Below are 27,881 nucleotides of genomic sequence, written 5' to 3'. Positions count from 1 at the left end.
GGGAACTCCAGCCCTCTCCAGAAAAGTTAAAAAAAGATAGAGAAAAACCAAAGGCACAAACATAAAAACCAAAATAAAGTGAAAGTAAAAGTGTGGAGAAAATGGCAGCGAAGAAAGAAAAGCCAAAAACAACGGGAAGAAAAGAAGAAGGAAAGTCGTCAGAAGAAGAAGGTGAAGGCCTTACCTGTCCGAGGAGGCCCGCCGTGGAAAGAGAAGCCCGCTCCCTGAGGTCAGTCGAAGCCCCGAACTCGGGACTACAAAAATGGCTCACGAAGCCAAACAAAAGTGCGGATGCGCGATGCGCAAGACAAAAATAACACTGACGGGAGGGGGTACCAGCTGAGGAGTCGATCTCCACAGCTGAAACTGACAACTACAACACAACAGCAAGAGGAAAACACAGAAAATAACGAGAGCAAGAAAGAAGAGTAAAAATAAGAAATCAAAGAAACAACAGATGACCAACCCAGAGGAAAAAGACCAACATCAAGACACTTCTAATAAAAATAAGAAGGCTAAAAATACCCAACAAAATAAAACAAACAACCCACAGGAAAACCAGAAGAGACAGAGGTAAAGGACACAGATCCTGGAGTGGACTCAGAAGAAGAGGAGGAAGAACACAGAAATGGAAGATGAAGGGAAGGGCAAGTACATGGATATATATTTTTTTAAAGAATATATGGAAACAGTAAAAGAATGGCAGTCACAAGAATTCAGTGAAATAAAAAGAAGAAGAAAAAGTGAATAGATTAGAGATGATCATGATAGATATAGGAAAAAGAGTAGACAAGGTGGAAGAACGAGAAACAGCCATAGAAATGGAAGTAGATGACTTAAAAAAGAAATTAGAAGAATCTGATAAAAAAGTTAAAGAGACACAAGAGCTGTTAGCTCAGAAGATAGATATAATGGAAAATTATAATAGAAGAAACTATATAAAGATAGTGGGCCTTAAGGAAGATGAAGAAGGCAAAAATATGAAAGGATTTATAAAAGAATGGATCCCCAGGGTCCTAGGAAGACCAGAATTACAGGAAGAAATGGAAATAGAAAGGGCACACAGAACATTAGCCCCTAAACCACAACCACAACAAAAACCAAGATCCATTCTAGTAAAATTCCTGAGATATACAACAAGAGAAAATATATTGGAGAAGGCAATGAAGAAAATAAGAGAAGACAAAAAACCACTGGAATACAAGTGTCAAAAAATTTTTTTCTATCCAGATATAAGTTTTGAACTCCTGAAGAAGAGGAAGGAGCAAAAACGACCCTATGGAAAAAAGGTTATAAATTTATGTTAAAATACCCAGCAGTACTTAAAATAGTTATTCCGGGGCAGCAAAACAGACTATTCTCGGATCCGGAAGAAGCACGAAAATTTGCAGAACAACTACAAAACAGACAGAGAGATGAAGAGATGTAACAAGAACAAAAATGATAACAAACTATATATGAAGAAGAAGAATAAAGTATAAGTAAGAAATAAGAAGAGAAAGAAAGGGAAGAAAGAAAGTAAGGAGGGAATTAAGAGAGTGACCTTTGTTATATATGAAGATTAAAATCTTTTCTGGGGGGGGCTGGGTGGGGAAGAATAACATTCACTGCGAAATCAGTTGATGCTTGCGAGTGGGTTCGCAAATCCAAATGAAGAGGGGAGATGTGGTTGCCCGACAAGGGACAAAGGGCAACTCAGAGAGGGGAGGGAATATTGGGGTTAAAGGAATTTTAGATATGAGAATAGTGGAAATATTTTATGTTTTAGAAATGTTGTCTTATAATGTGTTCAAAAAAAGAAAGCAGAAATGGATAAGAAGGGAAGGTGGTGATGAGGAAACAGAAAGGAAAGATAAACAAAGTATGAAATGGCTATGTTGAACTATATGACTTTAAATATTAATGGAATACATAACCAAATCAAAAGGAAGAAACTGTTAAATTTTCTGAAAAAAGAAAAAAATTGATATAGCATTCGTACAAGAAACACATCTAACTGAAGTGGAACACAAGAAATTAAAGAGAGATTGGATAGGACATGTAACAGCAGCATCATATTAATTCAAAAGCCAGAGGGAAGCTATATTAACCAATAAAAATGTACCAATCAAAATAGAAGAGGAAATAATAGATCCAGCAGGGTGACATGTAATGATAAAATGTCAGATATATTCAGAATTTTGGAATTTACTCAATGTATACGCACCTAATGAAGAAGATCAAAAATTTATGCAAGATATCTTTTTGAAGATAGCAGACACGCAAGGAGGGGATTTTAACCTTAATTTGGATTCAAACATGGATAAAACTGGAAAAAAGACTAACAGAAAGAACAAAGTAACCAAATTTATAATTAAATCGATGCAAGAAATGCAACTTTTGGATATATGGAGGAAACAACACCCAAAGGAAAAGGAATATTCATATTATTCGAGTAGACATAAAACATACTCAAGGATAGACCTGTATTCCTGTTATCAGCCCACATTCAAGGAAGAGTTAAGAAAACAGAATATAAAGCTAGATTGTTATCAGATCACTCACCCCTGTTATTGACAATAGAGCTAGAGGACATCCCACCAAGAATGTATAGATGGAGATTAAACTCCATGCTACTTAAAAGACAGGATTTTAGAGAATTAATTGAGCGACAAATTAAAATGTACTTTGAAATAAATACGGAATCAGTGAAAAATAAATTTATACTATGGGATACAATGAAACCATTCATCAGAGGGCAGATAATAAATTATGTAACTAAGATGAAGAAGGACTACAATCGAGAAATAGAACAGTTGGAAAGGGATATAACAAATACAGACAAAGAATTAGCAATAAAGGAAGATACAACTAAAAGAAGAGAATTGACAGACAAGACAATAAAATATGAAACACTACAAACATATAAGGTGGAGAAGAACATAATGAAGACAAAACAGAAATATTATGAGCTAGGAGAAAAAAACGCACAAAATACTAGCGTGGCAGCTTAAGACAGAACAAACTAAAAGAACGGTATTGGCATCAAGGAAAAAGGACAAACAAATTACATATAACCCAACGGAGATCAACGAAAACTTCAGGGAATTCTACGAACAATTATATCAAACTGAAAATGAAGGGAAAGAAGACAAAATAGATGAATTTCTAACTAAAATTGAACTACCGAAATTACAAACAGAGGAGCAAAATAAATTAATAAAACCATTTGAAATAGAAGAAATACAGGAGATATTAAAAAAAACTACTGAACAATAAAACACTGGGAGAGGATGGACTCCCAATAGAATTTTATAAAACATTCAAAGACTTATTAATCCCTCCCCTTCTGGAAGTAATCAACCAGATTGATAAAGCACAAAGCATACCAGATTCATGCAAAACAGCAATAATTACAGTAATACCAAAGACAGGGAAAGACCCACTTGCACCAGCATCATATAGACCAATATCTTTACTTAACACAGATTATAAGATAATAGCTAAACTATTAGCAAACAGATTAGCCAGCTATGTACCAAAAATAGTAAATCTAGACCAAACTGGATTTATTAAAAAAAGACAAACAACAGACAATATCTGTAAATTTATTAACTTAATTCATGCAGTAGAAGGAAATAAAACTCCAACAGTAGTGGTTGCTTTAGACGCAGAGAAGGCCTTTGACAGAGTAGAATGGAATTATTTATTGAAAGTACTACAAAAATTCAGCTTACCGGAGAAATATATTAATTGGATTAAAGCATTATATAAGGGGCCATTGGCGAAAGTGACAGTAAATGGATATATATCAAAACAATTTAACTTAAGCAGATCAACAAGGCATGATGTCCACTATCTCCCTCACTGTTTGCATTAGCCATAGAACCACTAGCAGAACTGATAAGAACAGAAAATAAAATAAAAGGGATAAAAATAAAAGAGAAGGAATATAAAATCAGTCTATTTGCAGATGACGTTATAATATACTTAACAGAACCAGAAATATCAATAAAAGAATTACATAGGAAATTGAAGGAATATGGAGAAGTGTTGGGGTACAAGATCAACGCAAATAAAAGTGAAGCAATGCCAATGAATAATGCGGATTTCTCAAAGTTTAAGAAAGAATCGCCATTTAGATGGCAAACACAAGCAATGCGATACCTAGGTATACAAATAAATAAAAACCTCAGCCATCTATATAAACTCAATTACCATCCATTAATGAAAAAATTACAAGACGACTTAGAGCATTGGAAAGACTTACCACTAACACTGATAGGAAGGATAAACTGTATTAAGATGAACATTTTCCCAAGAATACAATACCTATTTCAGTCATTACCAATATGCCTAACAGAGAAATTCTTCAAGGAGTTAAAGAAAATAATAAGGAAATTTTTATGGAAAGGGGGGAAACCGAGGATAGCACTAGATAAATTAACAGAATGGTACAAACAAGGAGGCTTACAACAACCAAACTGTAAGAATTATTATAGAGCCGCACAATTAAGATACCTATCAGATTTTTATCAAACAAGGGAAAAACCAGATTGGACCAGATTAGAACTAAATAAAATAGGGGAGAAGATACCTGAACATATACTATATAAATGGGATGAAAAATTGGTACAACGTAGGAATTCACCGGTATTGCATATCTACTCAACATTTGGTTTATAGTGTGAAAAATAAAAAAAAATTAAAAAAAAGATGAGACAACCTACAGGGATGAAGTCCAAAGACCGACAGCGAGGTGTTCAGAGAACAATATTGCCTTGAACGCCTCAAAAACAAAATAACTTATAATAGACTTCAGGAGGAACAGTAGAGTTCCAGACCCATTATACATCAATGGGGACTGTGTAGAAAGGGTCACTGTTTGCATGTTTCTGGGTAAAGATCTCTCCTGGGCTACCAATACCCTCACAGTAGTTTAAAAGCCTCAATGATGACTCCATGTCCTGAGGATTCTCAGGAAGATCAAACTGCAGGAGAAACTGCTGGTGTCCTTCTATCGCTGCTCCATTGCGACAGCGCTGGCCTACTGCATTCCAACATGCTTTGCCAGCTGCTCGGCAGCAGACCTTCGGAGGATCATCAGTACAGCCCAGAAGATTATTGGCTGCGCTTTGCCCTCCTTGGAGGATTTATTCTGCTCTCGCTGGCTCAGCACAAGAGCCAACATCCTGAAAGACCCTCTCCACCCTGGTCATCATCTGTTCGACCTGCTGCCCTCAGCAGACATTTCAGGTCCATTAAATCACGGACAAACAGACTTAAAAACAGTTTTTACCCCAGAATCATACGTGAACTGAACACTGCCAGACATTGAATCGTTTTATCACATGTTATTGTTTTTGTATCTCTTATTTGTTGATGTATGTGTGTTCACCATCAGGTGGGAAGCTGGCTTTTATGTGTTGCAAGACCATTCTCTTTATATCCTACCAGAATTTGACTTCTGGAATTGCATTACCTCAAACTTGTCTGGGCCAAGTTTAACTCATCACCATTCGACTGAACTTTCCAATTGATTTATCTCACTGTGGTCTCAGACAACTTTAATGATCTCGCCTGCAGAAAACCAATCTAACTTCTCCCAATTAGTCCCTGCCTTTCTAAGTGAATACAAATCCTGTTCTTCAGAATCTTCTCTGAGAACTTCCCTACCACTGATGGAAGGCTCAGCTGTCGTCTCCAAAGATCTGTCCCCACCACCCTTTCTGAACAAGGACGACAGCATTAATGATGCTTGCCTTCTCATACATGGCTGCAAAAGGGGCAAAAATGTTCATTTGATCCAATCCAACCTCTTTCCTTGCTTTTCTCAACCACTGAGCAATATCAGACCATTGGTGTGATTTGTGCCAATATTTCCTTCCTGACACAGTCAATGAGCAAACACCTTCCTTCACTCTCCATTGTCCACACCCTTCTCCATGGCAAACACGATGAAAAGTGTGCATTTAAGATCTCGCTCATTCTCTTTTGTTCCTGGTTGGGGTGGGGGGGGGGGGGCGATGGGGTGACTTTCACCATCCATAGCTATCCATTTCCTTCAAAAACGATAACAAAGGTAGGATGGAGATTAGGGTAGAAGGTAGAAAAGAGAATGTATGTGAGGGTCATTCTCTGAAATGCATATATTTTAATGCAAGAAGCATAGTGAACAAGGTAGATGAGCTTAGAGCATTGGACAGATACTTGGGGTCACGATATTGTGGCAATTAGTGAGTCCTGGCTACAAGAGGGGCAGGCCTGGCAACTTAACGTTCCAGGATACATTTGTTTTAGATGTGATAGATCAGGGGGTAAAAAAGGGGGAGGAGTTGCTCTGCTTGTTAAGGAGGACATTTCTGCCGTGAGGTGGCAAGATGGTCTGGAGAGATCGTCCAGTGAGGCTGTTTGGGTGGAATTGAGGGGTGAAGGAGACATTAGGGTGCTAATATTACAGACCACCAAATGGGTCAAGAAAACTAGAGGAACAAATGTGTAGAGAGATAACGTATATGTGTGAGAATCATAAGGTAGTGATCATGGGAGATTTTAACTTCCCTCACATTGATTGGGATACCCATACAGTTAGAGGGCTGGAGGGGCTAGAGTTCGTTAAATGTGTTCAAGATTGTTTTCTGAATCAATTAGTAGAAGAACCGACTCGGGACAGTGTAATACTGGATCTCCTGTTAGGGAACGAGCTAGGTCAGGTATCAGACATTAATGTTGGAGATCCAATTGGGTCTAGTGATCATAATTCTGTTAGTTTTAAGGTAGTTTTAGGGAGGAGCAAGGAGGGGCCAAAAGTTGAGGTTCTGGATTGGAGAAGAGCAAATTTCGAAGGAATAAGAAGGGATTTGGGGAGTATTGAGTGGGACAGGATATTTTCAGGTGAGGGTGTAAATGAGAAATGGAGGATATTCAAAAAAGAAATTTTGAGGGTACAGAGTAGTAATGTCCCAGTGAGGATCAAAGGAAAGGCTGGAAGTCATAGGGAGGCTTGGTTTTCGAGGAATATTGGAAATTTGGTTAGGAGAAAAAGGGAGGTGTACAAGAGGTATAAAGAACAGAGAGCTGACAATTTGAAGGAGGACTACAAGGAGCGTAGAAGGAATCTTAAGAAAGAAATTAGAAAGGCCAAAAAAAGGCACGAAGAGGCTTTGGCAGACAGAGTAAAAATAAATCCAAAGGGTTTCTATAAGTACATTAAAAGTAAAAGATTAGTGAGGGATAAAATTGGACCCCTTGTAGATAGTGAGGGTAGGCTGAGTGAGAAGTCAGAGGAAATTGGGGAAATGTTGAATGAGTTCTTTGCCTCGGTATTCACTAGGGAAAAAAAATATTGAAGCAGTTGAGGTAAAGAAAAATAGTGGGGAGGTAATGAAGCATATAAGGATAACCGAGGAGGTAGTGATGGCTGTGTTGAAAAAGATAAAGGTGGATAAATCTCCGGGACCGGACAAAATATTCCCAAGGACACTCAGGGAGGCTAGTGGACAGATAGTGGGGCCATTAAGAGAGATATTTAGGATGTCACTGGCCACAGGGGTAGTGCCAAAGGATTGGAGGGTGGCTGTTTAAGAAAGGGTCTAAATGTAAACCTGGGAATTATAGGTCCGTGAGTCTGACGTCTGTGGTGGGGAGGTTGATGGGAAGTGTTCTGAGGGATAGTATTTACAAATATTTGGAGGTACAGGGATTGCTAAGGAGTAATCAGCATGGTTTTGTCAGGGGTAGATCATGCTTGACAAACCTGATTGAGTTTTTCGAGGGGGTTACAAAAAATGTTGATGAAGGGAAAGCTGTGGATGTTGTCTCTTTAGACTTTAGTAAAGCTTTTGACAAAGTTCCCCACAGGAGGTTAGGAAAAAAGGTGGAGGCATTAGGTATAAATGAGGAGGTAGTGAAATGGATTCAGCAATGGTTGGATGGGAGGTGTCAGAGAGTAGTGGTAGAAAATTGTTTGTCCAATTGGAGGCCGGTGACTAGTGGAGTTCCTCAGGGATCGGTCCTCAGTCCACTGTTGTTTGTTATATATATTAACGATCTGGAAGTAGGGGTGGAGAATTGGATAAGCAAGTTTGCGGATGATACAAAGATTGGTGGTGTTGTGGACAGTGAGGAAGATTACCGTAGATTAAAAGGTAATTTAGGAAGGCTGGAGGTGTGGGCTGAGAAATGGCTGATGGAATTTAATACACATAAGTGTGAGGTGTTACATTTTGGAAAGGCAAATCTAAATAGGTCATATGCATTAAATGGTAGGCTATTGAGATGTGCAGAGCAACAAAGGGATTTAGGAGTGATGGTAAATAGTACCCTCAAGGCTGATACTCAGGTAGATGGTGCGATGAAGAAGGCATTTGGAATGTTGGCCTTCATAAATCGGAGTATTGAATTCAAGTGTAGGGAGATTATGATGAAATTGTACAAGGCATTGGTGAGGCCAAATTTGGAGTACTGTGTACAGTTTTGGTCACCAAATTATAGGAAAGATATAAACAAAATAGAGAGAGTGCAGAGAAGGTTCACGAGAATGTTGACAGGATTTCAAGGTTTGAGTTACAGGGAAAGGTTGTGCAGACTGGAGCTTTTTTCTCTGGAGCGTAGAAGATTGAGAGGGGACTTGATAGAGGTGTTTAAGATTTTAAAAGGGACAGAGTAAACGTGGATAGGCTTTTTCAATTAAGAGTGGGGGAGATTCAAACTAGAGGGCATGGTTTAAGATTGAAGGGGGAAAATTATAAGGGGAACATGAGGGGAAATTTCTTTACGCAGAGGGTAGTGGGGATGTGGAATGAGCTTCCGACAGACATGGTCGAGGCGGGATCATTGGTTACATTTAAGGAAAGACTGGATAGTTACATGGATAGGAGAGGACTGGAGGGGTATCGACTGGGTGCTGGTCAGTGGGACTAGGAGGGTGGGGATTTGTTACAGCATGGACTAGTAGGGCCGAACTGGCCTGTTCTGTGCTGTAAGTGGTTATATGGTTATATGGTATGGTTATAAAGATGCTTATAACTTTTATTTTAAATTCAGACATGCAGCACATTAACGGGGCCTTCCAGTCCACACTGCCAAATTACACCAAATTGACCAACAATCCCCGCATGTTTTTGAAGGGTGAGAGGAAACCGGTGCCCCCACACAGACACGGGGAGAACATACAAGCTCCTTGGAGAGCACAGGATTCGAACCCCAGCCCCGGTTGATGGCGTTGTTACAGCATGGCGCTGACCACTGTGCTAATCGTGCCGCCCATTAACATGATGTTGCTCTGGTCTCCAGGAGAAGCTCCCTTACCTACCTATCCGCACACAAATTGGAAGAACAGTACTTTGTGTTCCACCTCAGCAGTCTTCAACAAGTTGGCATCAGTGTCAACATTTCTAATTTCCAGCAACCCTCTCCTCACAGCCTCTTGTTACGAGCCCAGAGGACCCCTAAACCCAGCAGAATAGATATTCACCAAGACAAATGGTTACTTAAACAAAAGTTGCTTTTGATTATCTTTAAACATAAAAATAGAATCACACTTTAACTTATCACTATTGACTTACTTAACCTAACTTAACCCCCTTCTAGTTCTAAGCGCACGTGAATGTAATGTGTGTGTAAGTTCAGAAAAGTTCCTTGGTTCACAGTCCAATCTCACTTCTCATCCCTCCAAGTTCACTGGTTGCAGGCAGTTCTTATTCTGTGCACACAAGTTCACCAGGCTTTGTTGCTTGAAAAGTAAATGGTTACCACTCAAGAAGGTTCAGAGAGAGATTTGTTGTTCCAGGATCTCCACAACTGATTCCTTTTGAATCAGCCACTCCAGTGTCTTGTTGACGAAATGTCCCCTTTTCAGGGTTCTCCAGGATATAACCTCTTTCTTTCAGGTCATCACAGAGTTCCTTTTTCTTCGCTTATTCTAAGTGAAACATTAGACAGCCAATCCTCTCATGCAAGAGAACCCACAAGGGCTTTGACCAGGCCATCTTTCACAATGGGGCTTTCCACAGCTTGCCAGCTTGTCCTGTTCCAGTCCCAGCTGCTGTCTGCTGGCTGTAGCACTGTAGAAGTGATCTCTCTTTCCCAATTTATCTCCCAAAAACCTATCTATATACTCTGTCAGACTCTCACTTTTCCTCATCACTTTGATTCTCTTTTTCCAGGACACCTCACCTTTTGCTTTCAATCCTTGATCAGATAGTATCTTTCCTAACCCTCTGTCCTCTCCTTTGATCACCTCCCCATCCCACCTGCCACATGTGCTTCTCCCTGCTCCTTTCCTTCTTGTTCAGGCATCTGCATGATTTTCAGTAGGCCTGAAATATCGACTGCTTATTGCCTTCCATGGAAGCTATTTGGTCCATCAAGTTCCCCCAGAATTTGTGTTCTGTCTCAATCTACTTCTGCTCACTCCCATTTTACACAATTGAAATCTACCTTCCCCTGGTTTCGAGACCTTCAAACACCAGGACTATTATTTCCATGACCTCAGTGAAGTAAACCCAATGCTCCCAAAGATTCCTCCACTTGCCCATTCTAATTCACCAAATGAAACCTAACAAGGATCCACAAAATATTTCAAGGAACCCTCTTGCACACACTCAAGATCTTGATTTCATCCAAGCCCAACCACCAAAGCAACCCAAGTCAATAAGGAAAATGCTAAAAACCCCACAACTGAAACCCTATTGATTTTGTCCCATCTGCAATCTTCGTACATTATTTGTAATTTCAGTTGCCATCGCTATTGAGAAGTCTTGAATAATACTAGAAAAGCGAGTGAACCTTTCTTCTCACGTCCAATCCACACAGCCTCACTGGGCAATCCCTTTAGGATCAGATCACATGGATGCAGGGCAAGAGAACTAATTGGGTACAAAATTGGCTTGGTGGCAGGAGGCAGAAGTTGTGGAAAATTGCTTTCCAGGTTTGAAGCCTTTGACAAGTGGTGTACTGCAAAGATCAATACTGGGTACCTGGTAGTTTGTTATTGATATCAACAATTAAATATGGAACATAAAACACTACAGCCCAATACAGGCCCTTCATCCCTCAGTATTGTGCCAACCTATAATTCCTACCAAATAAAAACCTAAACTTTTCTTTCCTCGTAACCCTCTATTTTTCTTCCATCCATGTGTCTAAGAGTTTCTTAAATGTCCTTAATGTTTCAGCCTCCACCACCACCTCTGGCAGGGCATTCCAGGCAACCACAACTCTAGATATATTTTAAAAAACTTGCCCCTAGTGACTCCTCCAAACTTTCCTCTCTTCACTTTGTCCAGAGGTCCTCTAGTGTTTGTTACTCCTACCTTTGGAAAAAGGGGTTAACTACCTTAACTATGCCTCTCACAATCTTGTGGACCTCTATTAAGTCATCTCTTATCCTTCTTTGCTCCAAAGAGAAAAGTCCCAGCTCTGTTAACCTTGCATCTTAAGACTTATTTTCCAATCCAGACAGCATCCTGGTAAATCTGCACCCTCTTCATGGCTTCCACATCCTTCCTATGATGAAGTGACCAGAACTGAACACAATATTCTACGTGTAGACTCACCAGAGAGTTGTCGAGTTGCAACATGATCTCTTGATTCTGGAACTTAATTTCACAACTAAGGCTGCATTCAACCTTAAGAGGTGGATTTGGACCCTAAGGTCCCTCTGTTCCTCCACATTGTTAAATATCCAACCATTATCACCTCATACTTGTCTGGATGAAACTCCATTTACCACTTTTCCACCCAACTCTGTCCATAATTAACCTACAACAACTTTCAGTACTATCCACAACTCCTCCAACCTTCATATCATCCACTGACCTATCCTTCCACTTCTTCATCTAGGTCATTCATTAAAAAAAATCACAAAAAGCAGGGGTCCTAGAACAGGACCTCCACTAGTTGCCTACCTCCAGACTGAATACTTACCATCCACTAAAACTCTGCTTGCTACAGGCAAGCCAATTCTGAATCTACACAGCCAAATTTCCATGGATCCCATGCTTCCTGACTTTCTGAAACAGTCTCCCATGAGGGACCTTGTGAAATCCACGTACACCACATCAACCCTCATCAATTTTTTTTGTTACCTCCTCAAAAAAATCTTCAATTAGGCTCATGATATATGGCCTTCTCCTCACAAAGTCATATCAATTATCCCTGAGAAGACTGTTCTTCTCTTATTACTTGCAAATCCTGTCCTTAAGAATCCATTACATTATTTTGCCCACCACTGACACAAGACTCACTGGTCTATAATTCCCAATATTCTCCTTTTTATTTTTTTTTAAATAAACAAGCAGACTACATTTGCCATTCTCCAATCCTCAGACACCTCCCCTGTGGCCAAGTAGGATGCAAAGAACATTGCCAACATCCCAGAGCACCCTAGGGTATATCTTGTCTACCTGGGTACTTGTCATTTCTCTTTTTTTCTTTGGCTTGGCTTCGCGGACGAAGATTTATGGAGGGGGTAAAAAGTCCACGTCAGCTGCAGACTCGTTTGTGGCTGACAAGTCCGATGCGGGACAGGCAGACACGGTTGCAGCGGCTGCAGGGGAAAATTGGTTGGTTGGGGTTGGGTGTTGGGTTTTTCCTCCTTTGCCTTTTGTCAGTGAGGTGGGCTCTGCGGTCTTCTTCAAAGGAGGTTGCTGCCCGCCGAACTGTGAGGCGCCAAGATGCACGGTTTGAGGTGTTATCAGCCCACTGGCGGTGGTCAATGTGGCAGGCACCAAGAGATTTCTTTAGGCAGTCCTTGTACCTTTTCTTTGGTGCACCTCTGTCACGGTGGCCAGTGGAGAGCTCGCCATATAACACGATCTTGGGAAGGCGATGGTCCTCCATTCTGGAGACGTGACCCATCCAGCGCAGCTGGATCTTCAGCAGCGTGGACTCGATGCTGTCGACCTCTGCCATCTCGAGTACTTCGACGTTAGGGATGAAAGCGCTCCAATGGATGTTGAGGATGGAGCGGAGACAACGCTGGTGGAAGCGTTCTAGGAGCCGTAGGTGATGCCGGTAGAGGACCCATGATTCGGAGCCGAACAGGAGTGTGGGTATGACAACGGCTCTGTATACGCTAATCTTTGTGAGGTTTTTCAGTTGGTTGTTTTTCCAGACTCTTTTGTGTAGTCTTCCAAAGGCGCTATTTGTATTCTAATGTTTTTAAGAAGATCCAGCACTTTCTCTTACCTAATCTCAACATGGCCCAGCACACAAGCTTGTTCTATTCTAACCTCACCTTGACCAAGGTCATTTTCTCTGGTGAATACTAAAGGAAAGCATATATTTAGGAAAGGGACAGCCAAACCGTGGCTCTTTGATGTGAATGTGCAGCTTGCAGAGGTATTTTGGCTGTGTAGTATTAGTGATTGTGGCATGGCTTGCGATTGAGTGATTGTGGCGTGTGTGGCTGTGCTGCAGTCAGTGAAATTAGTGGAGCATAAGTGTGATCCAGGCCGCCCACCCATACGAGCTCCCAATGCCCCAATTGCCATCTCCCTCCTCGGCCCTGGATCCCCGCCCATCCAAGCTCCCGACTGTCCAAACAACGCAGGCACTTACTGTGGTCAAATGTAGCATGTATGGAATAGTGGACCCTTTTACCTTAAAAATTAGTCCACAGAATTCAACTATAACAAACGTCGGTGAAAATTTTGTGAAGGAAGATGGTGTTTTCAAACTGTAAGAAACAAAAGTATGAAGATGAAAACAGAAATTTTCAGCCAGAATAGGAGGAAGATTTTGCATTCACCATTAAAGGAGGTAAATCTGTATCTTATCTGCAATGTGTCACTGAGTCAGTAACTTGAAATCCTACTATGAAACAAATCACAAGAACTTTTCGTCTGATTATCCACCTAAATCAGAATGACTAAATAGCTACCAGACACTGTTGACAACATTCAGCAAGGAACCCAGTACAATGACTGAATCTCTTTTCGTTATGTGATCATGCTAATATGGGTATATTCTGATTGAAACACAAAAGTCTGCAGTTGCTGTGATTTTAGAAAAGAAGCACATCAAAATGCTGGAGGAACTCAGCCGGTCTCTCAGCATCTATAGGAGACAAAGGGAGAATTTGTTAAGAAGAATATGGCTGAAATTGTTGCAGTGTGAGATGCTGTTATTTGCCATGTATGCGTGTATTTTTTGATCATTGAAACTAATACAAACTTGCAATTTAAAAATGACATACATGAAGAAACATTATTATGTGAATGTTTTCCTTAATACACGAAATATGCATGTAATCATTTTTCATATCTTGCGGCTCTTAAACATTCAGTTTACTGCATGTTTCTTATTGATTTAGGAGCTCCCCACCCTCCTCTGCCTCCAGGCACCTGTTTCCTCCTTTATCCTTACATGGCACTACCTTTACTCTTGTCATCCTTCTGTTCTTCACAAATGCCTTAACCCTACCTGCCAAGGCCTTCTCATGCCCCCTTCGAGTCCTTTCCCAAGTTCCTTCCTTGCCACAATAAAATTCTCATGAACCCTTCCTATTTTTTGCTTCCTAAATTTCCTTCTTCCTCTTAACTAACAGTGTCACCTGTTTTGTCAAACAGGTTCTCCTTTCCCTGTCTCTCTGTGGGACAAATCTATCTAGAACCATACACAAGTGGTCCCCAAGTACCCTCCATGTTATTTTGGTGCCATGAACATGGTTCATCTCCCATGAACATCTGTTTCAAATTTACTCTTCCCCAATTAAAGACTTTCCCATTTTGTCTACTATCCTTGTCCATAGCTATGCTAAAGCTCAGAGAGTTGTCAATATTATCACTGAAATGCTTCCTCCACCCACCCCCACCCCCCCCCCCACCCCCGAGGTCTTCCACCTGACCACATTCATTACACAGTACTAGACTCAGTATGGCCTCTCCTCTAGTCGGATGGTTCACATACTGTGTCAGGAATCCTTTGTGGATGCACGGCCTCATTTATCCCTCTTGCAGTCTTATTTAGGTTAAAAAAAAAGTAGGTGGCATGGTCAGTAGCTTCACAGTGAAACTGGTGGCATGGTGAGGAAGTTCATCCCAGATTAGAACTGGTGGAGTGGACTGAGGAATGGTGCATGGAGTTTAATTTCAGTAGGTGCAAGATATTCTTCTTTCGGCATCAATCCAAGGCAGGACAGCAAATGACAGGGCTATGGAGATGCTGGAAGACAAAAGGACCAAGTGGTACAGGTAAGCAGGAGAGACTGCAAAGGTTGGAAAACTGGAGAAACCCTGAACACCGGAGGAACTCAACACCCCAGGCAGCACCCGTAGCAGTCCTGAAGGGCTTCAGCCCAAAGAACCTACTCTCCATTGTTTTGCATGGATACTGCTTGACCTGCTGAGTTTCTCCAGCATTTTGCATGTGGCTTGAGTGATTCAAGTGCACAGACACAAGCAGACAGAGTGACAGGAAAGAAGTTTGGCATTAGGGTTGCTCTCATTAGTTGAAATGTCATGATACAGCTGCATAAGCCATTAGCAAGGCTATTGTGGCAGTCCCAGCCATCCTGCTTTTGGAAAAATGTAATTAAGATGTAAAGTGCATAAATGATTATAAACCAATGGGCTTCAGAGACATGGAGAGGCTAGGACTATTTTCCTTGCAGTGCAGGAAGCAGAGGGCTAATCTTAGAGAGGCATTTAAACTCATGAGGGGCACAGATAGGGTGAGCACTCACAGTAATTTCTACCAAGTACAGGAGAATATCAACTAGAGGGCGTAGATTTAAGGTGATGGGAAACATTTGAAAGGGCCATGAAAGGTTACTTCACCCCACCTCTCACAGAGGATGGTAGGTATAAAGCAACTGCCAGAAGCGGGTACAATTAAGACATTTGGACAGGTACATTGAGAAGGTTTAGAGGGACATGGGCCAAATGCAGTTCAATGGGACTAGTTCAGGAAGACATTGTGGTTAGTAAGGATGAGCTGTACTGAAAGATCAACCATTCCAATTCTCCCACCAATAACCCACAAAATTTGGTAGCAAATTAGTTTTTGGCCTGAAAGTTTTTTCTCTGCTGTGTGGCTCTATCTCCTCCCCAACTACTTCCATTATGTTCTCCCTGATCAGCGAATACTACACCTGGTCCACTTTTGTAGCAATATGCTCTTTGCACACGTACTGTGTATTGTGTGCATAGTGGTCCAGAGAAACTGTATGATAGTGAGCTTGTTCCACCCAACCCGGTCACCAACCCTGCTTGTTCCACCCAACCCGGTCACCAACCCTATTTGTTCCACCCAACCCTGTCATCAACCTTCCCCGCTATCAAAAACTGACACTAGCTTTCTCAGCTCCCACTTGGCCTGAAACTTCAACCATTCCTCTCCACAGATGCTGCCCGACACCCCGAACCTTTCAATGGTCTGTTATCATTTCACTCAAAAACTGTTTCCCTGACAGGCATTTTTAGTCAATCTTTTGGAAACCTTCCCCTCTGACTCTTGACCCCTGTTTTTGGGAAGTTTCTATCCATTCACACAATTCAAATCCATTTTGTGCATCAAAAGTCACCTCCAAAAACTAACTGCCAATACTACCAGATTCTTTTATTTACTTAGTATATCGTGTTCAGTTCTGGTCACCTCATTACAGGAAGCATGTGGAAACTTTAGGTTTACCAGGATGTTGCCTAGATTGGAGAACATGTATTATGAAGCTAGACTGACTGAGCGACAAAGGCTGAGAGACAAGTTCATAGATGCAAACATCGGGTATAGAAATACAGAACAGAGTCAGCCAGCACCACCAGGTGAGGAACAGCTTCTTCGGACAGGCAGTGAGAGTGTAGAACGACCAAAGGAACAGCTCACACTAACCATTTGAGACTCTCATAATTCATGAAATAATATTTATGGATGAATAAATTTTGTGCATATGTACGGTTTCCCTGTATGTGTGCTGTTTGGTTGTGTCTGTGTGTTTTGCAACAAGGACCAGAGAATGTACATGTAGAACCTGCTGAAATAACAATCAGAAAATAAACTTCACTTGACTTGTATACAAGATTATGAGGCATAAATCAGGTGGTCAGCCAGCACCTTACCCCCACCACACCAGGTGACAATAGAAAATACCAGAGTATTTCTGTAGCTGTGGAAATTGAGATAAACAAATATGATTTGATTGGGATTACAGAAACATGGCTGCAGGGTGGGCAAGCCTGGGAACTTAACATCCCAGGGTATACGATATTTAGGAGGGATCGGCAAGAAAGAAAAGGGGGTGGGGTAGTATTGATGGTGAGAGAAGGGACCGACACGATTGACAGGAAGGATATTAACTCAGAAGATGCAGAATCTATATGGGTAGAACTGAGGAATAGCAAGGGGCGTAAAACATTAGTGGGGGTGGTATATAGGCCTCCAAATAGTAGTGTAGAGGTGAGGGAAGGGATTAAAAGAGAAATTAGAAAAGCGTGCAATAAGGGAACAGCTGTCATCATGGGAGACTTTAATTTGCATATAGATTGGACTAGTCAAATTGGTAAAAATACAGAGGAGGAGGAATTCCTTGAATGTTTACGGGACGGTTATCTTGACCAATATGTCGAGGAACCAACTCGGGAGCAGGCCATTTTAGATTGGGTATTATGCAATGATAAGGGGCTACTCAGCAATCTTGTTGTGCGAGGCCCTTTGGGTAGGAGCGATCACAATATGATCGAATTCTCACTCGACATGGAGAGTGATGAAATTAAAACCGAGACTAAGGTCCTGAATTTAAATAAAGGGAATTATGATGGTATGAGACGGGAGTTGAGTAAGATTGATTGGGTGGTGTTTATGGGGGAGTTGACTGTGGATAGACAATGGAAAGCATTCACAGATCTAATGGAGAAATTGCAAAAATCATTTATACCGGTTTGGCATAAAAATAAACCAAAAAGGTGACTCAACCATGGATAACAAGGGAAATTAGAGACAGCATTGGGTCCAAAGAGAGAGCATATCAATTGGCCAAAAAAAGTACTGCAACCAAAGACTGGGAGCAGTTCAAGATGCAGCAAAGGAGGACAAAGGGATTAATCAAGAGAGCAAAAATAAATTACGAAAGTAAGCTTGTGGCAAATATAAAAACCGACTTCAAAAGCTTTTATAAATATGTCAAGAGGAAAAGATTGGTGAAATCCAGAGTAGGTCCTTTGCAGTCAGGGGAATATATAATGGGGAATAAGGAAATGGCAGACCAATTAAATTCTTTCTTTAGTTGCGTTTTTACAAGAGAGGATACAAATAACCTCCCAAAGATGTTGGGAAACATAGAGACTAATGCAAGGGAGGAACTGAAAGAAATCAGTATCTCTAAGGACATGGTCTTGGGGAAATTGATGGGATTGAAGGCAGATAAATCCCAAGGGCCTGATAATCTACATCCTAAGGTACTCAAGGAAGTGGCCATTCAGATAGCAGATGCTTTAAGAATTATTTTCCAGAACTCGATAGACTCAGGATCAGTACCCATGGATTGGAGGGTAGCTAATGTTACCCCATTATTTAAAAAGGGGGGTAGAGAAAAAGCGGGGAATTATCGGCCGGTGAGCCTTACATCAGTAGTGGGCAAAATGATGGAATCATTATTAAGGATGTAATAGCGGAGCATATGACTAGCAGAGAAGGGGTAGGACAGAGTCAACAGGATTTACAAAAGGTAAATTGTGCTTGACAAATCTATTGGAATTCTTTGAGATGGTGACAGGTAAAATAGATGGGGGAGAGCCAGTGGATGTGGTGTACCTGGACTTCAAAAGGCCTTCGATAAGGTCCCGCATAAATGACTGGCTTCCAAAATCAAGGCTCATGGGATTGGGGAAAAGTATTGATGTGGATTGAGAACTGGCTGGCAGGTAGAAGACAGAGAGTTGGGATAAATGCCTCGTTTTCTGAGTGGCAGGCGGTGACCAGTGGGGTACCACAGGGATCTGTACTGGGACCCCAGCTGTTCAAAATTTACCTTAATGATCTGGATGAGGGGATTGGATGTAATATCTCCAAATTTGCAGATGACACTAAGCTAGGAGGGGTTGTGTGAACGGAACAGGGGGTCAGGAAGCTCCAGTGTGATTTGGATAAATTGAGGGACTGGGCAGATACATGGCAAATGTACTACAATGAGGATAAATGTGAGGTTATCCACTTTGGTAATACAAACCGGAGGGCGGATTACTATTTGAATGGCAATAGATTAAGAGATGGGAACGTGCAGAGAGACCTAGGGGTACTTGTACATCAGTCTCTGAAGGTGAGCATGCAGGTACAGCAGGCGGTTAAAAAGCCAAATGGTATGTTGGCCTTCATATCAAGAGGGTTTGAGTATAGGAACAAGGATACCTTACTGCAGCTGTACAGGGCCTTGGTAAGACCACACCTGGAGTATTGTGTGCAGTTTTGGTCACCTTATCTAAGGAAGGATGTTCTTGCAATGGAGGGAGTGCAGAGGCAATTCACCAGGCTGATAACCTGGAATGGCAGGAATGACTTATGAGGAAAGATTGCGCAAATTGGGATTGTACTCGCTGGAGTTTAGAAGATTGAGAGGGGATCTCATAGAGACATATAAAATTCTGGCAGGACTGGACAGAATGGATGCAGATGGGATGTTTCCAAAGATGGGAAAATCCAGAACCCGGGGCCATGGTTTGAGGATAATAGGCAAACTATTTAGGACCGAGATGAGGAGGAATTTCTTTACCCAGAGGGTGGTGAATCTGTGGAATTCATTGCCACAGAGGGCAGTAGAGGCAGGTTCATTAAATCTATTTAAGAGGCAATTAGATCTATTTCTTCACTATAAGGGTATTAAAGGTTACGGAGAGAAGGCGGGGACGGGGTACTGAACTTTAAGATCAGCCATGATCTCGTTGAATGGCGGAGCAGGCTCGAAGGGTCGAATGACCTACTCCTGCTCCTATCTTCTATTTTTCTATGCTATCAAATTCTTATTGCCAACCAAGTCCGGTTCCCACGCTAAGTAATAAACTGTTATTCCACCCTTCCCACGGTTGTTCTATATATAGTGTGTGTGTGTGTGTGTGTGTGTGTGTGTGTGTGTGTGTGTGTGTGTGTGTGTGTGTGTGTGTGTGTGTGTGTGTGTGTGTAAAACCTCATTTTCCCATGGCTTTGCCGCTAGCAAATCAAGGTTTTTGTTATTGTAACCTATATCCAGATCTTTGCTTTTGAGAACTACCAAACCCTTTTCCTCACTTAATACAGGAACTAAACAGAGCACCAATTAAAAAAAGTTGCCCTTCACATTTCCCTCAATTCTCTCCCCTCTCATCTCAAACCCATGTCCAGGATAAATGTCTAGAATAATCTACCCTAGGGAGAAAAAAAACTGTATGTCTAAATTACATAATCTGCTGGAAAAGTTCAGTGGGTCGAGCAGCATCAGTGACAGAACCTCCCTGGTTCACCAATACTCTTATCGCCCCCGACCTACTTTGTCCTCACGATATTAGCCATCTCTCCTCTGTACTCAGACTTGGCTAAGGAACACAACCCAAAATATTAACCATTCTTTTTCTCCCACTGATGCTGCTCAGGTTGTTATGTTCCCCTGGCAGTGACTGTTTGTTGCTCCTTTTACCCTCAACTTGCTAACTTGAAAATTCACTGCACTACTGTGAACATCAAAAAGGGTAGAATTAAAAGTGCATTCCAAGTACTAAAGAGTGATGAGCAAGGGTCCAGAAAATCTGCCCGTCTAGAATCACAAATGTCCCAAGGATAGCAGATTACTGAAGCAGTACAGTCTGTTAGAGGAACTCAAATGAGTCAAGGAGCATCAATGGGAGAGAAAGAATTGTCGAAGTTTTGGGTTGGAACCCTTCAAGAGTTTAAGTGCATCCACAAACACGGATGGAAAGGACTGGTTTGGATTGAATTCTGGGCTTTAAGTCAAGTGGAAAAAAAATTGAAACTTATAGCATTCAAGTGCAGCAGGCCAGGGGTAGGGCTGCACAACATTCACAATCCTGAGGAGTGGAGGCTCTCTGCTCTGTCCTGGATACATGGAAATGTTTGAGCTCCAGGTAAATTGCTGCCCAGCTTCCCTGGTTTTGATTGCCACTCTGAATAGCAGCACGTCCAAAAGCTGGCAAATCCAGACTTCCTTGGCTGACCTGAGGCAGGTGGGGGGGGGGGGGGGGGGTGGGTTGGGACTCAGCACCACATGGCTACAGGGGACCCAGCAACACTGGGTCCCAAAGGAAGACAAGCCCATCAGAATGTGGAAGCCAACTCTGTGGGGACAAAAGTGCATCACGAACATCAAAAGACAAACATTTCTATTGGATAACCTTTTTAATTGTGAAATATTTTTCAGCTTCATTTTCCTCTCCAAGGAATTGCAGCAGGAATTTTAGCACATCATCAATACATTGCACTTGTGTAAAGGACTCTAAAACTCCTCCATAAAACTCCCTTTCAACGTTAATGAAATCCAACCAACTGGCCTCACCAGCATATCGATAAAACAACTGCAACTTGCCGTTTACAACTTTTTTTACTGTTAAACCCAGTGAAACACAAAAGATTTATGGGATTGTAGAAAAAAAACTGAAACACTGGAGGAACTCAGCCAGTCTTTTCAGTGCCCATAAAAAGCAAATAAATATTGTTGATGCTTCTTCCCCCCTCCAAAAAAAAATAAGCAGAATGAGCCAGAAGCAGGAAGAGTCAGAATTCAGGCACTTGGGGAGGAGTCCAGACCAACAAAAGGTGTTAATTGGATATGATAAGGGACGAGGTAACAAGTTATTCTGGTCTCCTCTACATTGGAGAGACTGGACACAGACTGGGAGATGGCGTTGTTGAGCATGTCAGCTCTGTTCATTGCAATAGCTTGGATCTTTCAGTGGTCATCCATTTTAATCATGTCTGTCCGTGGTCTCATGTACTGCCAGACTGAAACCACCCACAAATTAGAGGAACAACGCCTTATCTTCCAACTGGGCACCCTCCAACTATATGGCATTAATATTGACTTTTCTGGATTTCATGAACCCCTCCCCATCTTCCCCGTTGCCTTCCCCATCTCCTTCTTGCAAACATGATAAATTCTTATCCCGTCCCTCATCATATCCAATGAACCTGGACCTCGGAGCTGGTCCAGCTGGATTCCTCCCCCCCCTCCCCGGCCGACACTGTCCTGAATTCTGAGATTTCCTACTTCTGGCTCATTCTGTCTATTCCTTGAAACATAGAAGATAGGAGCAGGAGTAGGTCATTCGGCCCTTCGAGCCTGCTTTGCCATTCAATGAGATCATGGCTGATCTTAAAGTTCAGTACCCTGTCCCCGCCTTCTCTCTGTAACCCCTAATTCCCTTATACTGAAGAAATATATCTAATTCCCTCTTAAATATATTCAATGAACCTGCCTCTACTGCCTCTGTGGCCCGAAACGTTGGCGACATATCTTCAGAGGCAGATTAACTATTCGGCTTAAGCGTTGGAGCCCAGAAGGGCTCCCAGGCAGGAGTCGGCCACGGGCTCCACAATTCTTTCAGCCCCAAAAATTAAATTAACCTCCCCCCCCCCCACGCCCCGGTATTTTCCGACACTCCCATCGATGGGGGGTGGGGGGGGGGGGGTGGAGGTCAATATCAACCACTTTGGAGACCCTTATACAAGTTACTTAAGTCATTTACACAAGAAATAGCTTTACTCATCTTGTCCCCATATCTCTTAATTTCTTTTTCCTAAATGTAAAAATCTATCTAACTGAACCTTAAATATGTTTAATGAAGTCGCCTCAACCGTTTCCTGGGCAGAGAATTCCACAGATTCTAAACTCTGGGAAAAACAGTGTTTCCTCATCTCCATCTTAAATCAACTCGCCCGAATCCTGAGGCTGTGACCCTAGTTCTGGTCTCACCTACCAGTGAAAACCATTTTCCTGCCTCTCTCTTCTCTCTCCCTTTCATAATTTTATGTTCCATTAAGAGGGGATCTTAATGGGCAGGGGGAGCCTTAGGAAAGTTCAGTCACCCGCCGCTGCATATCTTTGCCTTTTTATGAAAAGAGACCAGCCGATTGAGTTCCTTCAGCATTTCGGCGTCTTTTTCCGATCCTATCTCTCGAAAGGGGTGGGTCCCGGCGACAAGTGCGCTGCTGGCGGCCGGTGGCTCCGAGGTCCAGGTGGGACCTCGCCCTGCGCAGTCATCGAGTTCTTTCGGATCAGCGAGCTCATTTATTTCACTGCGGGGCCAGTCTCCCTCTCGTCCTTGGTCCCGCCGGAGAAACTTCGCAGGAACGAAATTCACCAGCCAGTGCCCAGTTGAAGAGCTCGGTGGGACAAGCAGCGGGTCCCGGAGAGGCAGGGTTTGTGTTTATCTCATCTCCTCCTGCTGAGATTTCCCTTCTACTTCAGAACCTTGATGTTCAACCCTCCCTCTGACAGACGCGGAGCAAGTGAGCAATAGGTTCGGATTTGTATTGGATGAAAAATTTTGATTTAAAAATCAAAAACTTCAGATACTGGAAGCTGATTTTTGTTTTCTAAACAAAAATCACATTTTGCCTGCCCTGGCGAAGATTTCCAGTTTTATTTTCTAAAAAAGCTTTGAATTAGTCGTCTCATATTTTAAAAGGACAATATTTAATCACTCCTTCGTCCACATTACAAAACAATCGACATTCCAATTGCATCCGATTTAATGCTGTGTATTTAATTTATAAAAGCATTCGTCTGAAATGTAGCGCCGCGAAATCTGATCTTAATGAACTGGTTACCGTTCTCGGACACCAATCTTCTGAAGACACGGACGCCGCTCTCCCACTTCGTTAGTTAACAGGCGCTCCCCCTCCGTCGATCCGTTTCCATTCAAACAACGAGTCAGGTTCACCCTGGGACTGATCCGCTCGAACATGCGAGCCCAAGACGACTGGGCAATGAGCAGGAAATCATCGCACATCGTTTTGTGGCGAGGCGTGCCGGAGCACCATCCCACTGCTTGCACAAGGTCAATTCAAGATTGACGAAGTGTCAGAAACTTGGCACGTTCCCGTGAAACACAAGAGGAATCAATGAAATAACCTATTCCCCTGGCCGGCGCACGTCAAATCTTCAGTCACAGCTCCTGGGAAGGGGGAACTGCGTTATTTGTGTGTGTGTGTGTGTGTGTGTGGTGGTGGTGGTGGGGTGGGGTGGTGGGGGGGGGGGGTGATGATATCTACCTACGGTCACAGACGCTTTTTGGCGATCACTGCACAATTCCGAGGCTTTCTTCTATTTCTTCTATTACATAGGAAATGGAGGAATGACTCAGAATTCGAAGAAGGGCAATGCAGGGATGGAGACAAAAGAGGTGTTGAGCGTCATATGGGAACCATAAGGGGCAAACAGTTTAGAACTGAGCTGAGAGAAAAATAAATTGTTCACTTAGGCACCTGGGAGCCTGTGGAGCTCACCGCCACAGAAAGTTGTTGGTGTTCCTTGATTAGATATATCCGAAAGGAACTCTGGTTCTCAACCTTTTCCTTTCCACTCACATCCCACCTAAGTATTCCCTCTATCATGGTGCTCTGTGATGAGTAAGGGATTGCTTAAGGTGGGATGTGAGTGGGAAGGGAAGGGTGAGAATCACTGCTCTGGGCCCAATTGTTACTGAAATATTTTGCTTGAGAACAATTATCATTGTCCCATTTCCTTTGGAGTTCTGAAAACATACACATAACAAGTCAATGAGGGATGATTAAAACAGGGGTTTTCAACCTTTTTCTTTCCACCCACATAACACCTTAAACAATCCCTTACTCATCACAGAGCACTTATGGCATAGGGAATACTTAAAGTGGTGTGTAAGTGGAAAGAAAAAGGTTGAGAACCACTGGTCTGAAGTTGCATGATCAGCTGCGATGTTATTGAATGGTAGGGCTGAATGACCTTCTGCAGCTCTTATCTATGATTCCATGTTAAGCAACATGCCAATTTCTTTTTGTAGAAGAGAATGTCCAGATGAATTAAGAGAAATAGGTTATGAGTGACTGTGGAAGATGCTGCTGCTGTCTTCAGAATTCTACCTTCCTGGTCCAGCAGTCATTTCTACCCAGCCCAGGTCTCAGTTTCTTCACTTCTCTCCTCCTGTTTGTTTTCTTGATGTCCCTCACTCTCAAATTCTAACTTGTATATACCACCCCCCTTTCTCGCTTCCTCTGTCCCCGTCCCCCCCGCCATGCCAGCCCTGCCTCCCCCATCTAACTACACTCCACCCCTTCCCTCTGCCCAATCCAACTGGCCCATTGTGATCTTTTGATTTCAATTCTTTGACTCAATGCAGATTTCCTTCTTTCTGTTCCTTTCCTGCTGAACCAGTTGTCCCTCCTTTGACACCCACTTTGTGAAATCCACACTGACTTCTCTTGATTCTTTTCCAACTCTGTCTCTCCCAACTTCTCTTGTAAAAATAGCCCTCTCTCTCCCACTTCTTCCCCCATACAGTACAGCTCCCCCTCTCTTGATCTCACACATCCAATATCCTTCCCCATTTATTTATCTCTTGGTTGCCTGGTCAACTTGTGACCTCTTTTTTTTATTCCTTTCCTGCCCAGTGTAATTCCCTCCAGCTCTCACTTTTTGACCTTTGTCCCAGATTCCTTTTGATTCTTCTGGTCAACTTTACTATACATTGATTATACTAGACAGTTCCAGTCACCTGCCTATGGGAAAGATGTCATGAGGCTGGCAGGGAGCTAGCAGATTTGAATTCCAAGGAGAGACTGGATGGGCAAGGACGTTTCTCCCTGGAGGATGAGGAGAATCCTCCTGGAGGTTTATAATGCCACGAGGGGCATGGATAAGGTAAATTGTCATCGACTTTTTCTCAGGGTAAGGGTATCTAAATTTACAGAACATTGATTTGAAATGAGCGGGAAAAAATTTAAAATGGGCACCTTTAAACATAGGGTGGTGGGTGCATGGAATGAGCTGCTCGAGGATGTGGTACAGGTGGGTGCAATTTAAAATTTAAAGGACATTTGGACAGTTACATGGATAGGAAAGCTTTGGAAGTATGTGAAAATTATTTTCATCTGATTGCACAAGTACAAACCAACGAAACAGCGTTCCTTCGTGCAAAACATACAGACACACAACCAGACATAACACACATATAAAAGAACAGTATGTATGCAGGACAAGTATTTGATCTATACAAATAAAAAATATATATTTTGTTCATATGAGAGTCTTGAATATTGGCTGAAGGCAGGCAAATGGGAAGAGCTTGGGTAGACCTCGTGATTGGCAGGAAGAAGTTGGGCTGAAGAACCTGTTTTCCTGCTGTAAAACTCTATGATTGAGGGGGACATCAGAAACTACTGGTGATTGAAAGCAATGCTTCTCGGGCCTGGCCTTTATGGAAAACAGGGAACCTTCTGGATGATTGATTATGGGTTCTGGTCTTACTGGTATGTACACCTGGTTACTCATTGATCTCCACCTTCAGGAGAGTTTGGGGAATTTCTAATCAGTAGTCCTCAGCAAGTGTTGAAACCCCTGCCAAACATTTAGTCTAAACATTGGCTAAAATGTTGTAGTGCTATCAATCAACCACATTAGACAGAGAGTTGTGTTTGACAGGCTTTAATCATCTTAAGACAACAACACATCTTGCATGTCGTTGGCCTGGTTCCAAGGCAGGTACTGAGGAAGAAGTTTGGGTGTAACAGCCTTTACAGAGATTTCCAGGAGGAGTCACAGGTTCGGAGGTAGGCCAGCTCATACAATACATCCATACAGTGGTTGCACCACAAATGTCAGGGCAATTTGCCTGTAATGGCCATCCAGCTCTAATTGTTCTTGGATTTGAGGGTTATTGGAGCAGAAGAAAATAATAGTCACAGTGCACTTGCTTGTCCTGGAGGGGTTGGTATAGAGATCAGTTTATGGTCATTAAAAATTGCTGGTGTTTTCATGAAGCTATTCAGTTCCTTCTAGATCTCCTCCATTAGTCTTTCTCCCCATGAGGCCTATTTTCCTTCACTTCTAGGCCTTATCACTATGCTTTACTTCAATCTCACCCATAGTATGTAACAGTTCCCCTGTTCACATAATATTTGGTGGCCATTCTATCTCTCACAATGAGGTTTGGAAGTTCTTAGAGGTGCTGCAAATGAGCACAATTTTTGAACAAAACCCTTGGACTAATGAAACTTAAATCTTTAGCATGACGTAAATGTATTCACAGTCTGTCCATGGTTGGTTGGTCAGAGCTCTTCTGGAATTGTTTGGCTCCACTTATTTTCCTTAGTTACTTGACTCTGCATAGGGTTTTGGGTGCAAAGTTGTCTGATTTTTCTTGGATCATAGTTTGTTTCACAGACATTACCTGCTGTGTTTCTTGTGGTTCTTCTTCAAAGAATAATGTCCTGAAAAAAATGAGGCTGAGAAAAGCCATATCTAAATAAAAAGTTTTACCAGCAGAAAACTGCATTAATTTACACTTTGGCTGTTCATTTTCACAGTTTGTGTCAGATGTTTCTAAGTCATTTACAGGCAGGGTAAAGTTTCTTCAGCACTGGTTACAGACTCTAAACACATTGTGACATTGTTCCTCATACCGCATCCTGTGGCCGCTCTCAAACATACAGCACTGAATTTGCGCTGTAAAACTAGCCAGGAAGTTCTAAAGCTTTTTTTAAACTTTAGGGTATAAATCGGAGATTTCTTTCCAAGCACAAGCAATTTTCTCAAACCATCTACTTGAAAAAGTATTGAACCTGTTTTTCTCCACATCTGAATTGGGTAACTTGACTCAGTCAAACCTAATTGAATAACTTCATGTTACATTCACTGCTGAGTTGTAACTTAAAATCCACGTTAGATTTTGCAATGAATGACCTTTAGAACATTAATTTCAAGTTGTTCAATTTATTCACGTGTTGAA

General features: G+C 42.0%; 1 protein-coding gene across 1 annotated transcript in view; it reads right to left on the bottom strand.

The window, feature by feature from the left end:
- LOC138740697 (cysteinyl leukotriene receptor 1-like) overlaps positions 1 to 23,924 on the bottom strand; it is a 67,521-nt gene extending 43,597 nt beyond the window's left edge. Inside the window, exon 1 of the mRNA XM_069893729.1 lies at positions 23,728 to 23,924. Within this exon, the coding sequence (XP_069749830.1) occupies positions 23,728 to 23,909 (182 nt within the window). The 5' untranslated portion in view covers positions 23,910 to 23,924. The remainder of the gene's footprint in view (positions 1 to 23,727) is intronic.
- Positions 23,925 to 27,881: the final 3,957 nt, after the last annotated feature.

This window comes from Narcine bancroftii, chromosome 8 (assembly GCF_036971445.1).
Source record: "Narcine bancroftii isolate sNarBan1 chromosome 8, sNarBan1.hap1, whole genome shotgun sequence".
NCBI lineage: Eukaryota > Metazoa > Chordata > Chondrichthyes > Torpediniformes > Narcinidae > Narcine > Narcine bancroftii.
Note: the sequence above shows the minus strand (reverse complement) of the source record. Positions and strands in the feature narration are given on the sequence as shown.